Source organism: Octopus bimaculoides, chromosome 2 (assembly GCF_046866305.1).
Source record: "Octopus bimaculoides isolate indiv1 chromosome 2, ASM4686630v1, whole genome shotgun sequence".
NCBI classification, from domain to species: Eukaryota; Metazoa; Mollusca; class Cephalopoda; order Octopoda; family Octopodidae; genus Octopus; species Octopus bimaculoides.
The window spans coordinates 58,316,544-58,334,868 of NC_142929.1; the positions used below are offsets into that span (position 1 = coordinate 58,316,544).

The window sequence follows — 18,325 nt, forward strand, 5'->3', positions numbered from 1 at the left end:
AGCATTTGGCATTTTATTTATATTACATTATTCTTATTATTACTATTATTATCATTAATACTATTATTATTATTAAGGTGGTAAGCTGGCAGAACTGTTAGCATGCCAGGCAAAATACTTAGTGGCATTTTGTCCATCTATGTTCTGAGTTCAAATTCTGTTAAGGTTGACTTTGCCTTTCATCCTTTTGGAGTCGATAAAGTAAGTGCCAGTTGAGCACTGGGATTGATCTAATTGACCTGCCCCTCCCCCGAAATTGCTGGTTTTGTGCCAAATTTTGAAAGCATTATTATTATTATTGAATGAGAGAGCTGTGCATGTTATCAAAGTGGCATTGGGGTACAAATATTCAAAACCCAATACACCCGGCACATGCATCACAACCACATGTGTGCAACATAGTGATCTCATATCAAGATCAACAGCACATGACCTTGCAGGTGGAGTCCTGTTAGAATTCTCTTCTGGTCGAGTAGTCCATCCCACTCAAAAGATCACTGAATATGGGTTGTTTAAGGATGATGAATAAAACCTCCATGTTTCTAGAAGTGAATTATTCAAACCTGCGTGGCACTTTGGACAAGTGTCTTCTACTATAGCCTTGGGCTGACCAAAGCCTTGTGAGTGGATTTGGTAGACAGAAACTGAAAGAAGCCTGTCGTATATATATATATATATATATATATATATATATATATAGGGAGAATTCACAAATAAAACAACAAAGACAGGTGGTGTAGGAAACAAATAGATGTATTAGTATAACACTCGGGAATTGAAAAAGTCATTAATGTTTTGAGCCTATGCTCTTCCTCTATAGCACATTTATGGAATTACACATAGATAAATACAGTGACGTGATGTGCTGCACCTAACTGTTTAGTGAAAAGACATTTTAGTGCAATGAGCAACACCTAATCATCCCAGAGTTCATATTCTTGGAGTTTTGGAAAAGCTTTCAAAATAATAAAAAGAAGAGATTCGGTGCTTTGGGAAGACAAGAAGACAAAATATATATTAAATATATGAGTCAACCAGGGGTCCTTTATGTAGTCAGTAGACTTGATGAAAATGCAGCTAAATCTGTTTCAAATTACTTTCTGCTGTCTTAAAAAACATAGTGTCGATTGAGATATGAGGCGGTGCTGAAAAGTTCTTGACTTTAAGGGCATTGCGAAAGGCCTGGTTGGAGGCCCAACCTTCTGAGTTCTTTTACAGGGCTTAGAAAAACTAAAGGACTGCTGCAATAAGTGTGTGAATCTGAGAGGGGAATATGTTGGATAAAATCCTAATTAACTGATCTTCCTGTATTTTCTTTTACCCAAAGCCACGAACTTTTCAGCGTCCCCTCGTACCAGAATAAAAAATGAATATTTACAAAATTTTGAATGCTTCACTCAGTGCTGATTTAAGGCTAAATGACAACAAAACTTGAATATACTTGTTTCATTTCCTTTCAGTTTTACAAAAACATGATGCCATTGGGATTCATCGTCTCAACTACATTAACAAGAAAATGACTTCCTTACACAAAAGACTTAAAATAATGAAGACTCTATGTCATCAGGTAAGATGAGCATTAGAATAATATTTATTTCTTGGTGTTGCTCAGTCAGAGAACATCTTTGTTAATTAGGGATGTGGCGATGTTTTTCTTTTATCTGTTGATAATGTTTCAGTGTATTAGGTGGTATGATAAAGTTCTCGGACTAGTTATGTAGTGTGCTAAGAAATGGCAGCACACAGTTGGCATGTGTCACACACAGTGACAGCTAGCAATGACATTCATGAGATAGTGTGCCAAGTGATGTTGCTATGTTTACTTTGCAAGTTATGAAATTTGTGTTTCTGTGATCACATCTATGCTGTAGCCTGCAATTTTGTCATGGACAAGAACAAAAAGCCAATATGGCATGGGTTGTTTCAAAGTGGAAGAACGTCCCTGGATGACTGAGCGATCTGGAAGTCTTGCCATGAGCGTCATCCCTGGAAATGTGGCATTGTGCATTGAGAATTCTTCCATCAGTCGAGTTCTATTTCAACGTTTTGAAACATTTGAAGGAGGACATTCGGTGAAAGTAGATCTGTGGTGCACCAAGAACTGGATTCTCCACGATGACAATGCACCGTGTCACTGAGCTCCCCTCACGCGTGAGTTTCTTACCAAAAACAACATGGTATCGCTTCTGCACCTGCCCTATTTGCCAGATTTAGCACTTGCAGACTTCCATCTCTTCTCCAAGATAAAAATGCAGCTTAAAGGTCTCCGTTGTCGAGATCCAGAGCGAATTGCAGAAGGTCTTCGATTTGCTTACAGAAAATGACTTCCAGGACACATTCCAAAAGTAGCAGGAATGCTGGGAGTGGTGTATTGCCGCACAAGGTAACTATTTCAAAGGAGACGATAATAAAACTTAGGTAAATAAATTATTTTCTATTAAACATACCTAGTAAGGGAAACTTTTGATACCACCTCGTTAAACTTTTGTTTCCAGCCAAAACACGGCTACATTCCTTTTGTTTTTCTCTTAAACAAAGTCCAAAATTTTAAAGTATCTTGAACGTACATATTTTATGATGTAGTGTTTACTTTTACAAACGATATTATTAGTCAAGCTGATGGTTCAGAATATATGTGATTCGTGTACTTATAATTCATTGCTTCAATAGGTTTCTCACCTCTCAGACTTTATCTAGCTCTTTGCATTCTTACAATGTCGTCCAAAATAATTATCACATGCAGAAATATCAAAAGTAAAAACAAAAAAAAAATGTTAAGGGAGGTAACTCATGCGCTTTGTTTATTGAGTTATCGTCGTTGCTTTCTCCCTTAAAAATAAGTGGTCGGAGTTCATTGAGTGTAGACATTAAAACTTTACAGAAACGATTTTATTTATTTCGATAGCTGAAACGTATAATATTATCAGATCTAATTAATAACTCCATATAGTATGAAGTATTGAATGCAACAAACGTTGCCATTCTGTTGTGTAATTAGTCAAATGTATACGTATCGCATGTGATAGTGGTGAGATGGACAAAATAAAAGGAAGGGCCATAAGGACGCATTGAAGGACTTCGGATGAATAATAAACTAATTAATGGCCACTAACAGATCTATGGATGCGGATTCGGTTTGCTGAGCAGGATACCTGCATGGTATACATGATACGAATGTTAGTTTTTTTTTTTTGTTTTTATTTGCAGGGAAGATAAAATAGCTCGATGATAAAAAAAAAAAAGTTCCCTATGGAAGTTTAGCAACAATCCTGGAATATTTATGTGGGCACCATATCGGAACTTCATTCCGTTTGTTAATACTGTGTATGTCTCTCAAACGGTGATGGCCCTGCTTTACTCTGTCCCTCTCGTTCCCTCTCTCTCTCTCTCTTCTTCTCCCCCCTTCATTTAAACTAACGTAAAAACTCAGTCAGTCTTTCACTTGCTCCTAGAAATTTGCTGAATATACACAAGAAACTCAATGACATGGCTAGAAGATAAGTTCGATTTGGTTTTTGTTTCAGCCTCGCCGGTATTTCATATTTTGCTCTGATTCATACACCTTACCACACAGTTCACTATTTTGTCCGTATCATTACAATGTCGTTATATTTAGTTCCCGTCGTGTCTGGCTCGTTCGATCCCGGTGCACCCGCCCTCCCACCCCCTCCACCAGTACCGGAAGTTCCTATTTTCTCCACCAGTCCCGGAAGTCCCTTACTATCTCCCATGAACACTTCTAAAGGCTTCACCCCCCCCCCCGTTTTTAGGGTTTATCTCCTATGTAAGGTTGCGATCATATGGTGCAAAATATTGTGTAGTGGATGCAGGCTGGAATGAATGACTCTATGCTGATTGTTTATGAATTCTGCAAAATCCAAGCTCTCTTTTCAGGTACATGACGCAGCTGTTCCCCGCCCCAGGGTCCCACGGGCCCATACCTCCCACACCCTCAGTGTTGGCACTCTCAACGTCGGCATACTGAAAGGTAGGTCTGGTGAGATTGTTGAGATGCTTGAACGGAGACGTGTCGATATCTGCTGCCTCCAAGAAGTAAGGTGGAGAGGAGGTTCCGCTAGGTTCCTCACAGGCAAAGAACACAGGTACAAGATTTTCTGTGCAGGGAACTCAGATGGGGTCGGGGGCGTGGGTATACTTCTTGCAGAGAAATGGGTGGATAAGGTAATCGAGGTAGATAGAATATCCGATAGAATACTTAAGGTTAGATTAGTCCTTCACCATGGGTTAGCAACCATTATCTCGGCCTATGCCCCTCAGCCCAGGCTACCTGACGGACTGAAAGACCAATTTTATGACACCCTCCTGCAGATTACCTCGTCGACATATAACTGGGACCTTCTCTTTGTGGCTGGTGACTTCAATGGTCATGTTGGACGATATTCAGGGGGCTTCTATGGCGTACATGGAGGCTATGGTTTTGGTTCCCGCAATGAGGAGGGAACCAGGCTGCTGGAGTTCTGTGACGCAAATGACCATATTGTTTGCAATACTAATTTCAGGAAACCTGCCAGTCACCTAGTCACCTACCGTTCTGGCAGACACTCTAGCCAAATTGACTACATCCTCACCAGAAAAAGGGAAAGATGGCTGCTTATAAATGCCAAAACATTCCCTGGCGAAGAATGCACTCCACAACATAGACTAGTAGTTAGTGACTTCAGGATTAGGGCCAAGTGGTTACCCAGGAGACGAGCAGCTTGGAGGAGAAGGGTCTGGAAGCTCAAAAGATCCTGCGAATGGACAGAGATTTAGAGACTTATTACTTGAGGCCTTTGACGAATTAGAAGGGGAAGTAGCTTCACACGATGTAGAAGACAACTGGACGTTTCTACAGGACAGCCTGCTGAAGGCCACTGACCAGATCTGTGGATGGTGCAAAGTCCCCTCTCGACCCAAAATAACGTGGTGGTCGAACAATGTTGTTGACATGGCTATTAGACAAAAGAAACAGGCTTGGAGGGACTGGAAGAACGGTGGTAGCAGGGAATTGTACCAGACTGCCAGAAGGGAAGCTAAGCGACAGGTTTATTTAGCCAGGGGGGAAGCAGATAAGAAAAAATTTGCCAATGTTCTGCGCCGTGAGGACCAAAGACTTGAGGTATTTCATGTTGCAAGACAGTGTGTGAGAGAGAATTGTGATGTCATCGGAGAGAAATGTGTTCGCATGGATGATGGTACGCTTGCACTAAACGAGGCTGCAAAGAAAGAGGTATGGAGACGCCACTACGAAAGGTTGCTCAATAAAGAGAACGAATGGGAGAAAGAGAGTCTGCTGAATGTCGACCCAACAGAGGGACCAGCGATTCGAGTTGACAGTACCATGGTAGATAAAGCTATTAAGAGTATGAAAACAGGGAAAGCCCCTGGCCCTTCAGGAATCACTGCGGAGATGTTCAAAATATCTGGTAGTGTCGGCTATAGCCTAGTCACCCGTATTGTTAACCAGGTGATACATAAAGGAGTCATACCCAATGACTGGTGTAGCAGCACCATAGTCAACAGCTACAAAGGTAAAGGTGACGCTTTAGATACAAATAATTACAGAGGTATCAAGTTGTTAGATCAGGTAATGAAAGTCACGGAGAGGGTCATAGCCCAACTAATTAGGGAGCGAGTCAGTTTAGATGAGATGCAGTTTGGGTTCGTGCCAGGGAAAAGCACCACTGATGCTATATTTCTGGTAAGGCAGCTGCAGGAGAAATACCTAGCCAAAGATAAACCTCTGTACCTGGCTTTCATTGATATGGAGAAAGCCTTTGACAGGGTCCCCCGATCCCTTATCTGGTGGTCAATGAGGAAACTAGGGATAGAAGAATGGTTAGTGAGATGTGTGCGAGCCATGTACAGAGACTCTATCAGTAAGGTGAGGGTTGGCAATGAGTACAGTGAAGAATTCCGGGTAGAGGTAGGGGTCCACCAAGGTTCAGTCCTCAGCTCCCTCCTATTTATCATAGTCCTCCAGGCGATAACAGAGGAATTCAAGACAGGATGCCCCTGGGAGCTACTCTATGCTGATGACCTTGCACTAATTGCTGAGTCACTATCAGAACTAGAGAAGTTTCAGGTGTGGAAGCAAGGACTAGAGTCAACCTAGCTAAAACCAAAGTCCTAATGAGTAGGAAGGTAGACAACACACAAACCCCTTCGGGTAGATGGCCCTGCTCGATCTGTAGCAAAGGCGTAGGTAGAAACTCTATAAGATGCACCCAGTGCAAGCTATGGACACATAAGAGGTGCAGCAATATCAAAGGAAGGTTAACTAGGAAGTTAGTTTTTGTATGTAGCAGATGTTCAGGAGCTATAAACACTGTAAATGTACAGAAAACAACTTCTGCCACATTCCAGGGAGAAAAACTAGACGTAGTTGATAGCTTCTGCTATCTAGGTGACCTAGTTAGTAGTGGGGGAGGGTGCGCTGAAAGTGTAGCTGCTAGAATAAGAATGGCCTGGGCAAAGTTCAGAGAGCTCTTACCTCTGCTGGTGACAAGGGGCCTCTCACTCAGAGTAAAAGGCAGACTGTATGACGCATGTGTACGAACAGCCATGCTTCATGGCAGTGAAACATGGGCTGTGACTGCTGAGGACATGCGTAGGCTCGCAAGGAATGAAGCCAGCATGCTCCGATGGATGTGTAATGTCAGTGTGCATACTAGACAGAGTATTAGTACCTTGAGAGAAAAGTTGAACTTACGAAGTATCAGTTGTGGTGTGCAAGAGAGACGACTGAGCTGGTATGGTCATGTAGCGAGAATGGATGAGGATAGCTGTGTGAAAAAGTGCCACACCCTAGCAGTTGAGGGAACCTGTGGAAGAGGTAGGCCCAGGAAGACCTGGGATGAGGTGGTGAGGCACAACCTTCGAAGTTTGGACCTCACCGAGGCGATGACTTCTGACCAAAACCTTTGGAAATATGTTGTGCATGAGAAGACCTGGCAAGCCAAGTGAGTCCTAAATCTAAGGCCTCAGCCAGTCCACTTATGTGTACCTTCCTTCATTGGACACCAAACTACACTTGCGAAGACCTGTTGAGGCAAGTGAAATCGAAATCGAGTTAAATTGGACACTAAACTCCACTTGCGAAGACCTACTGAGGCAAGTGAAATCGAAATCGAGTTAAATTGCATACTAAACTCCACTTGCGAAGACATGTTGAGGCAAGTGAAATTGAGTTAAATTCGACGACTGGCACCCATGCCAACGTCGACTCCTTCATTGGGACACGAAACTCAGCTTGCGAAGACTTATTGGGGCAAGCGAAATCGTGATGGCACCTGTGCCCAGCGTCGCCTTTCTGGCACTTGTGCCCGCGGCATGTGTAAGGACTTTCGAGCGAGATCGTTGCCAGTTCCCCTAGACTGGCTCTTGTGCAGGTGGCACATAAAATACACCATCTTGAGCGTGGCCGTTGCCAGTACCGCCTGACTGGCCTTCGTGCGGGTGACACGTAAAAGCACCCACTACACTCTCTGAGTGGTTGGCGTTAGGAAGGGCATCCAGCCGTAGAAACTCTGCCAAATCAGATTGGAGCCTGGTGTAGCCATCTGGTTTCACCAGTCCTCGGTCAAATTGTCCAACCCATGCTAGCATGGAAAGCGGACGTTAAACGACGATGATGATCGTGAGAGATTTATTATTGCTTATATATATATATGAAGACTTGTTGCTTGAGTAAACTTGTCAAGCCAAGTGAAATCATAGTTGTGGTTAATGTTGGTTAATACTTGAATGGTGCTTTTTATGTGCCACTGGCACTGGCAACGATCACGCTCGAATGGTGCTTATAACGTGCCACTGGCATGGGTGCCAATCACGTGGTACTGTCATCGGCCATGACAACAATTTCACTTGCCTCAACAGGTCTTTGCAAGTGCAGTTTGTAAAGACCTGTTGAGGCAAATGAAATTGTTGTTGTGGCCAATGACTGTACCGCCTGATTGGTATCCGTGCCAGTAGCACAACATTCGGGAAGAATTTCTTGCTTTGAAATCAATACATGTAACGACTAGAGGTGAAGATTTATTTCAAATGGTCAGCTCAGCCTTGAAAGATTTTGATTTACCATATGAAAAAAAGAGTGGTCATACTACAGATGGCACTCCATCTCTGGTAGGTCATGTAAAAGGGTTTGTAGCTCTGATTAAGAATGAACTTAAGAAGTGTCTTTTGGATCTGGAAACTTTGTGTCTCTGCTTTATTCATATGGTAAGTTCATGTGAAAAGTCTCTCAACATGGGCAATGTAATGAAAGTTGTGACAAAGGCCGTTAATTTGATAAGAAGCAAAGGGTTGAATAATAGGGAATTTAAAGAATTTTTGAAAGGTCTTGAAGCTGAATATCGGGATTTATTGTACCATTGTGACATTAAGTGTTTAAGTAAGGCCCAAATGCTTAAGTGATTTTGTGAACTAAAGTGAAAATTTTTATGGATATTAAAGGTGTGCCTATTATAGAACTGGAAGATAAAATGTTTTCAAAGTGATTTAGCATTTTTAGTAGACATAACTAGTCATTTAAATAATTTGAACTTGAAGCTACAAGGCTCCAATGAGCTAATAACCAGTTTGCTTTCTCATATCAAAAGCTTTGAATCAATGCTTCATTTATTTGTCACACAATTGAAAAAAATGTGCTTCACACATTTTCTGAAATTGAGTGAACAAAATCCCGAATCAACAAAGGAATATTCTGATAAATGTGAAAGTAGATTTGAAGAAATACAAGATAAAATCGAACTACATGTTTTTGAAACACCTTTTTATGTGTGTCCTGAGGAGGCTGCAGATTCCTTACAATTAAAATTGATTGATTTGCTGTCAGATGATTTAATAAAATTGAAACATAGTAATCTGTCTTTATTGGACTTCTACAAACCCGTCAATCCTGAGAAATTGCCTGCTTTACATAAAAATGCCTTGAAATTTGTATCTCAATTTAGGACAACTTATCAATGTCAGCAGTTTTTTTCCAAATTGAATTATGCAAAAAATCGTCTTTATACCAGACTTACTAACGAAAACTTGAGAAATGAACTAAGAAAAGCAGTTTCTTCAAAGACGTGATATTCCTAAACTTTCAAAAAAAATTTTTTAAATGTAGTTTTATCCTTCTCACTAAACAAAGCCAAATTTTAAAGTTAAGGTCAATTAGCTTTGATGAAATTATCACTAGGATAAATTTGTTCAAATATGTCATTTACACATAATAGTATTTAGGTATTAATGTAATTTTTCAAAATTAAATTTGGTTTGTGCTTGACTGTTATGATTTGTCCAACATTAGGATAGGTGCATTTTGAATAATATAGAATACCTCATAAGTAATATAAACATCCTCTATTCAGTGGCAGCATTAATGAAGATGTTACACATTAATTTAATGTGTTAAACTTATCTTTTTTAATGTATATCGAATTATACATAGATACAAGACTCAGAACTTGTGATCCACCTGTGGACCTTTTTTTTTTTTTTTGAAAATTTTTACCTGCTGCACTAAAAAGTTTTCCCACCTCTGCTTTAAAGGATGAAAGGAAAAGTCAATCTCGGCAGAATTAGAAAATAACTCAGAAAATAACGACAGACAAAATGGTGCTAAGCATTTTGTGAAAGTTATCTTCTGGTAAAAGTTATCTTCTTGAGTCATGCTGTCTCATAAGGGCTGGTTTCTTTGGCGTTACAAATTCCCCACATGGATGGGTCATCAGTCCATCACAGGATTACTCATTTTTGCCAGCTGAGTGCACTGGAGCAATGTGAAATGAAATGTTTTGCTGAAGAACACAATGTGTCACCCAGTCCAGGAATTGAAATCACAATCTTATGATCATGAGTCCAACACCCTAACCACCAAGCCATATGCCTTGGCAAACAATTCTGTCTGCTTGCTGCCTGATATGATAGTAAAATATTAAATGCAATCAGGAGTCCTAATGCTACTAAAACCTTACAGAAAGATCACACTGTCATAAACAAATAAGGACATTACTACCTTTAGCTTCGAAAGAAAGATTGCTAGTTCCTCTCCACTCTGAAATCAGATGCATTTCCAGAAATAAGATACCTGATGATAATTGGAAGAAAACACACTTGTGATATATTCGTCGTCATGAGTTGCAGTTAGCAGGAGAGAAGGCAGGACTTTGCTTTCTATCTTTTGCCAACTATGGGTGCATAAGAGATGCAGTGAGACCACAGGTAAGCTTGTAAAGAACATCTTTTCAGATACTCATGGAAGTGTCTTTAATGTAAGTCTCTAAACCAATATGCTTTATTAATTAACAAAGCATCTTTTATTTTTATCCAGGTGGGTATTTTTAACGTCTGCATTGATTTTTTTTTGCAGGATGCCACTTGGCGGAATTATCTGTTGGAAACTCTTAAGGCCTTACATGCCACAGAAGAAGAGAATGTGACTGAAACCAATGCATTGAAAATGTTTTACGCTAACAATTATTTACGAAACTTTTATGAAGCACTTGGGAAGTTTTTGGATGTTCAAAATGTTTGGGTAAGAAAATACCATTCCAAATGATGATGCTGATTTTTTTAATTGATATTTAAAATTTTATTTTTATTAGTATTTATAATTATTTTTGTTCCTTTTCTACAGTTTTCAGTCTTAAAACTGGCCATACTAGATCACCACTTTCGGTGGTTTTATATGTTTTGTATCGATGCCTAGTGCTCTAGTGGAGGTACATAGCTTATTGGTTAGGGTGTTGGAATCATGATCGTGAGATAGTGGTTTCGGTTCCTGAACCAAGCAATGCATTGTGTTCTTGAGCAAAGCACTTCATTTCCTGATGCTCTAGTCCATTCAAATAGCAAAAATGAGTAATATAGTGAGGACATGACAGGCCTAGCAAGCCAGTAATGGATGATGAATCTGCTTAAAGAAACAAACAAAAGGGAACTTCTAGACTTATGAGCCATTGGACTACCCTGGTGTTGGGTATTATAGATATTTTTTTTTACCTAGTACTCTGGCTGATTCTTATTTTATTGTGTGTATGTATATTAAATTGGCATTACTCAGTCAGGGTTAGTGAGGAAGAAGCAAAAAAAATTCATTACATTTCTTTGTGCCCGAGTCACCTTGCATTTTCTTCTGTCAAGGTTGATGAAACAAGTGCCTAAGTCCTTGGCTATAACTCATTAACACTCTTGAAGGCAGTGCTCCAACATGGCCAGAATCCAGTCAAAAATTAATGAAACTATAAAAGCATACCTGTGTAGTTATTTCTCTCTTTCATGCTCTCTCACACACACACACACATACATTGTTTTTTTACTGCTTTTTTTTTTCAGCATTCCAATCACAAATTTATAGGTGGATGTCTGCAAACATTGAACTTCTCCAACCAAGCAGATTCTACAATATCATTAGCTGCCATAACTGGGCCCGATTTCAAAACAATCAGTATCCTTAAAATTCATTGTATTTTCAATTTTGAAGTGTCTTGAGATCCTTTTTTTTATGTATCTAATCGGTACAGTTGAAACACGGGTAGGTCTATGTAAAGCTGTATATATAAAAAGAATTAAAGATAATGCTACGCTACTTCATAATAATTCTTTTTATTATTATTGTTGATATTATATACCCCAGGAAACCTCTATGGTTATGGTAATATTTTCAGAATTATCCAATGGAATATATCTCTAAATTCTCATCTTATGAGAATATTACTGGATTTATATATTAACTGTTGAATACCTAACTAAGAGCAAACTTGTAAACATTTGGAGTAAATCTTTACTATTTACAAATATATATATACATAAGTTCCAAAATTTAAACAGAAACAAAGCAAAGGAACAAATGGAAAATTCATACACAGGATAGGACCTTGCTCAATCCTCATCAGTTATCATCCGAAAGATCCTTACAATTTCATGCTTTTGACTAGGAATGAACAACATCCCGTCTTGTCTTGAGTGTGGATTTTCTATATGTAAAAGAATATATATATACACACAAATATATATAGATGACGGGCTTCTGTCAATTTCCATCTACCTAATCCATACACAAAGCTTTGATCAGCCTGAGGCCTTATAGTACAAGACACTTGCCCAAGGTGCCATGCGATGGGACTGAACCCAGGACCATGTGGTTGGGAAGCAAGCTTCTTTACTACACAGCCATGCCTACTCCTATGAACTGCTAAATAGGAAATTTAGAGTGAATGTAGTATAATGTATAAGTGAGCATGTGAGATGAGTGCATTGCAAATCAATAGATCAATCTGTGTTATTTAGCCCTTGGTTAACCCTGAATGAGCATTCTATGTATTTTATGTTCAAACTGGCCAGATCCAGCCTTTCACACGTACCATTACAATGTTGTAAAAATAAACAATCACACTATTGAAATTCCAAAGCTATGATATAATGCATGATTAATTCAAAACAGTGGAAATGTATAAGTGTTGCATTTGGTAGAGTAATCTGAATGCTAAAGAGTTAAGACAGAATGTGTTTGGAAGGAGAATATTGCTATTGTTTCTAGCAGGTTAGGTAAACAGTTAAAAGTTCCTTCTTCTTAGAAGATTATTTCTTAACTTGAAGAAATCATCACACCCAAGGTAAATGACTCCAGCCTGCTTAGCTTGGAGGAAAAATTTGTTCATGAGATTAAAGTGAATGAAGAAATGTTTGACCTGTCTTGTCAAACTTTGTATGACACAAGTAAGTTTTATTTTATTTCAACCTTGTCTTCCATCCAATTCATTTTCCTAAATACAAATTATTCTACACATATTTTGCTAATAAATAATATTCAATCTGTTGACCAATTTTCCGCCCGTGTTTTATTGTTTGTCACCAAGTTAGCTCTGATGAAGTACACCTATTAACTTAGTGTTCCAGCCATGACCATCCCATCTTTTTTGTATTTCTAAGACCCCATTGTCCAATTTGTACGCTTTAAAATTTTAGGATGTGCTTAGAGGGAAATTTAGCAACTAGTATATCAAATGATTATTAGAAGATTCTTCATCTGCTCCATGTGTCCTGACACTAGAGATGAAGAATTTTATTTTGCTCTAAAAGTTCTGTCATCAAATTAAATCTCAAATTGTTGCATTCACACTCTAACCTTTCATCATCTGGCACAAGATCACCCCATCTAATGCTCTTACCTCAAAGCTTCTTCATCTCGTAAGTTACTTGGTGACCCTGCCAGTGCTGGTACCATGTAAAAAGCATTCAGTCCTCATTGTAAAGTGGTTGGCATTTGGAAGGGCGTCCAGCTGTAAAGACCATGCCAAAACTGACCTCGCCTGTGCTGGTGCCACATAAAAAGCACTCAGTCCACTCTGTGGAGTGGTTGGTGTTGGGAAGGGCATCCAGCCATAAAAATCATGCCAAAGCAAACTCAGAAGCCTGGTGCATCCAGCCCATGCCAGCATGGAAGGCAGATGTTAAATGATAATGATGATGATGCTTAACCATGTTCCATGCTGGTATGGGTTCAACAGTTCCACAGGATCCTATGAGCTTGAGGGCTGTGTTGGTTAATAAAGAATGCTCTTCCTAGTGTCAGTCACTTTACAGATTGTACTGGGTGCTTTTTTTCATGGCACCAGCACTAATGGAAGTAACATGCAAGACAAGATCCCTTCACTAATTGGTGGGTGCAGTATTGAGGGAGTTGGCATTGTACCTGGTGTTGAGAATCTAAAGTAGGAAAGAAGGACAGGAACATGGGTCTCTAGAGGAGATACATGGGTAACTTACCCAGTAATTTTTTAAAAACACACCGATACTAGTACAACATACTGGTACCAGATAAAAAAAAAAAAACACCCAGTGCACTCTGTAATGTGATTGACATTAGGAAGGGCCTCCAGCTGTAGAAACCATGCTGTAACAGATGATTGGAGCCTGGTGCAGCCCTCTGGCTTGCCAGCCCTTCTCAAACCATCCAACCCATGCCAGCATGGAAAACATGTTAAATGATGATGATGATAATATGTTAGGAATTTATAATAAATAGAAATTGAATGGAATTGCATTTATTTATTCAATATATTTGACAATAGAATGGTCATTCAGTTATGGTTTTAAATATTCTGTGAACTAGTAGACAACATAATGGTTGCACTTCTATGAACTTAGTAGCACCAAGGAAATAACCAGCAGCAGGCTCAAACCAGTTACATCCTGAAGAAAGAGACATGGCTATGGCTTTGAGACGATTATTGTGACGTGAAAAGACATTCGAGCAAGATCGTTCGTCGCCTTCCTGGCACGTGAAAAGACATCCGAGCAAGATCGTTGCCAGTGCCGATGAGCTGGCCCCTATGCAGGTGGCACGTAAAATACACCATTTCAATTGTGGCCGTCGCCAGTACCGCCTGACTGGCCATCGTGCCGGTGGCACATAAAACACCCAGTACACTCTCTGAGTGGTTGGCGTTGGGAAGGGCATCCAGCTGTGGAAACTCTGCCAGATCAGATTGGAGCCTGGTGTCGCCTCCTGGTCTACCAGTTCTCAGTCAGATCGTCCAACCCATGCTAGCATGGAAAGCGGACCTTAAACGATGATGATGATGATGATGAAGTTGTTAACTTTGGATGAAGCAAACTGAATTGCAATATTTAAAAAAAAACAAAGTTGGTGTGTTGGCCGAATTGTTAGCACACCTAGCAAAATGCTTAGTGGCATTTCTTCTGTCTCTATATTCTGAGTTCAAATGCCCCTGAGGTTGACTTTACTTTTTGTCCTTTTGGAGCTGATAAATAGATTCTTTAAAAGAGTTCTATTCCAAAGACGGATGATTGCTGAACCAGCTTTTATATTTTCTCTCTTATTTTATTTTTCAGCATACTGTTTATCTCGAACTGTTGACAAATGTTTACTGTTTGAAATAAGCTGTGACAGTGATGGAGATGGAATGAGCAGTTCTTTAAAGAATACTCTTCATTGTGAAGGGAAGACGTATACTTCAATAAACTTGAGGTTTGTTGTTTGTTTTTAGTCTCAGGTCAATCATGATTGATCAAAAATCCGTGATCAGAAGTGTTCCAACTGACCGTCTTGTTGTTTTCCTTGTCACACTGTTTTTGAATGTGTCCTTCTTTCTTAAGATGGTAGAATGTGATTTGAGAGAGATTTGACTGCTGTTTCTAGCAATTCGAGCAACTACTTTGAGGCTTCCTCTATTAGTTCCTTCTACTAGTCATTATTGTTTACCTGTATTTTGACATCATCGTCTGATTAAAGATGGTAAAGTGGCAGTATGTGTAGAATACTGAACAAAATAAAATGTCTTGTAATTAGTTATGCTACCTTTCATTGCGAGATCAAATGCTGCTGATATCCCTACTCCCAAATTCTGTGGCTTCCATGGCCACATTGTTATGTTCTTTGGTTGGTATTGTAATTTATTTAGGTTAAATTTGCAGAAAGTATATATACAAATCTCATCACATGTATGTTATGTTAGTGGTAAACTCAGTAATGCATTAGTGAGTATTCAGTAATGCATTAGTGAGTACTCAGTAATGCATTAGTGAGTACTCAGTAATGCATTAGTGGATAAATGTTTCCTTTATTTGTGGATTTTCAACACAACCTTAGGTTTCATGCTTATACAGGGTTTGCATTAAAAGAAAATGATGATAAACTCTAAATTTTGGATTTGGCTATAAAATTCAAAATTGAGATGGATTACCATCATTTTTTAAGTGGAACACTGTAAACACATGAATCCTATTACCAATAAACTGGTCCATCATAGAAAAATATCTTATGGCATTGATTCCACCTGAATTGTACAGACACTATCAAAAATGATTAGTGAGGTGGAAGCTTACAAGTAATTGTTGAGAATGCATAATATAAAATATCCAAAATTCATAAAAAAAAAATAAAGAAATGTATATTTAAAAATTACTTGATACAGTGAAAATTGATATAGTGAGAATTACTTGATTATAGTTTTACTAAGTATAGAAAAGATTTTTTTTTAAATCAATTTTAAAAATTCTTTATCAGAATGTCACTAACCTTTTTTGGAAGAAGCTTCTTTCTAGTGTGTATGCATACTTTTGGTTGTCTTTTCAAACACACGTGTTCTTGGAGATGAGTGGGTGTGTGGTAAGTAGCTTGCTTACCAACCACATGGTTCCGGGTTCAGTCCCACTGCGTGGCACCTTGGGCAAGTGTCTTCTACTATAGCATTGGGCCAACCAAAGCCTTGTGTGTGGATTTAGTAGACTGGAAGAAGCCTATTGCTGTATATATAATATATATATATATATATATATATATATATATATATATGTATATGTTTGTGTGTCTGTGTTTGTCCCCCATCCTCATTTGACAACTGATGTTGGTGCGTTTACGTCCCCATGACTTAGCGTTTCGGCAAAAAGAAACCAATAGAATAAGTATTAGACTTACAAAGAATAAGTCCCGGGGTCAATTTATTCGACTAAAAGTGGTGCTCCAGCATGGCTGCAAGGCATTGCAATACTAATAACCTGGTGCAGAACTCAATATACATATACTTCAGGATGAAGCGTTAATCAGGGATTGAGCAATAATAAGAAAAAAAGAGATGACCAAGGAATAAACAATTATCTTAGAGACTTCATTAGCTTAATGCTGTTTCTGCTATTAGATGTGGTGAACTTATCATTGAGTGCCTGAGTGTGTGTGTGTGTGTGTATGTATATATATATATTAAATTCAAATTACGATATACGTAAACAAACAAACGAAGTTTGCTTTTTAGAAGCGTTGAGATGTCTTAGAAAGTTAAAGAAGTAATTTTAAATTCTCAAACGTAGGATAATGCTAATAATATAGCCTGAACAGGATAAACTACCCCTATTTTGCAGAAAAAAGTGTGGGCGGCCAGCCATGAGTCGAACTCACACCTCCATGATTACGAGTTGCGGTGCTCTCGACCATTTAAGCTAAACTGCCCAGCCACAAGTTTTTCTGCAAATTTAAGATGTGTATATATATATATATATATATATAGTCCTTTAGTTATGATTTTTGGATATTTTATATTGTACACTTTATATGTATATACAGGGTTGGCCAAATGTCACCTGACAGTAAGTAAAAAATTCCATAAATCCTTAATATTCAATTTTACTTATTCATTCCAATTATGAATGTTTAATAACTGAATGCTGTGAGTTAAAATTACTGTTTTCTTTTTTCAACATATGTCTATTTATTAGCGAAGTCGTCTGATATAAAATAAATTTTTTTGTTTTGATCTTGGAATTAGATGTTTTTGATTTATTGTCAGGTGACTTTTGGCCTACCCTGTATACACACACACACACACACACACACACACACACACACAAACTATTTGACATGTAAAACTGTCAACTCAGACATGTTTTTTTTTCTCTCTCCATTTACTTTCTTCTTTTTTGAAGCATCAAACACTTTTACATTTTCCATACGTTTCAGACTAATACACACACACACATACATACTTATAAGTACATATATATACATTTACACATATATTTATATCTATGTACACATACATGAATACACATATACTCACATGCACACATTTGTATTTGTTCTCAGTTAGGTGTAGCTACATTTGTTACATTATACTTTATTTTTCAGTCCATATATTCTGGGAGAATGTCTTGTAGCTGACCATACAAATTCTGTCTTTCTGTGGGATATCAACAGAAGGTACCATTTCTTTCTTATTTCTACTATTTTCATTTCCAAGTCTTTTTTTTAATTCTTTATATTATTGTTGCTTCAATACTTCTTTTTGTTTATATAACTGTCCAACCCATGCTAGCATGGAAAGCAGACGTTACATGACGATGATGATATATGATGGACTCTGCCATTGAAGACGATGCATGAGCGTTCAGCTTTTGCCAATTGGTTTGTTTATAGTGATGAAATGTTCATGCTGTACATTAGCTCAAATAGACGTTGCTTGAACAGGTGCACTGTTTACCGTGCATCAAATGTTGAAGTGATCGCACAGTAACACGAGATGAAGTGTTTTACAGAAGAATACCATGCACAACCTGGTCTAGGAATTGAAATCACGATCTAGTGATTGTGAGTGCAACACCCTAACCACACGTCATTCACTCTCATGTTTATATATAAGGAGTGACTGTGTGGTAAGTAGCTTGCTTACCAACCACATGGTTCTGGGTTCAGTCCCACTGCATGGCACCTTGGGAAAGTGTCTTCTACTATAGCCTCAGGCTGACCAAAGCCTCATGAGTGGATTTGGTAGATGGAAACTGAAAGAAGCCTGTCATATATATATGTATATGTTTG

General features: G+C 38.6%; 1 protein-coding gene across 3 annotated transcripts in view; it reads left to right on the forward strand.

Moving 5' to 3' along the window:
• LOC106876247 (uncharacterized) overlaps nt 1-18,325 on the forward strand; it is a 46,974-nt gene that overhangs the window by 4,437 nt on the left and 24,212 nt on the right. For all 3 annotated transcript variants that reach the window (XM_089345977.1, XM_089345981.1, XM_089345974.1), the window contains exons 3-8: nt 1,461-1,567; nt 10,364-10,528; nt 11,329-11,440; nt 12,592-12,711; nt 14,851-14,986; nt 17,639-17,710. In XM_089345977.1, the coding sequence (XP_089202103.1) occupies nt 1,461-1,567; nt 10,364-10,528; nt 11,329-11,440; nt 12,592-12,711; nt 14,851-14,986; nt 17,639-17,710 (712 nt within the window). The remainder of the gene's footprint in view (nt 1-1,460; nt 1,568-10,363; nt 10,529-11,328; nt 11,441-12,591; nt 12,712-14,850; nt 14,987-17,638; nt 17,711-18,325) is intronic.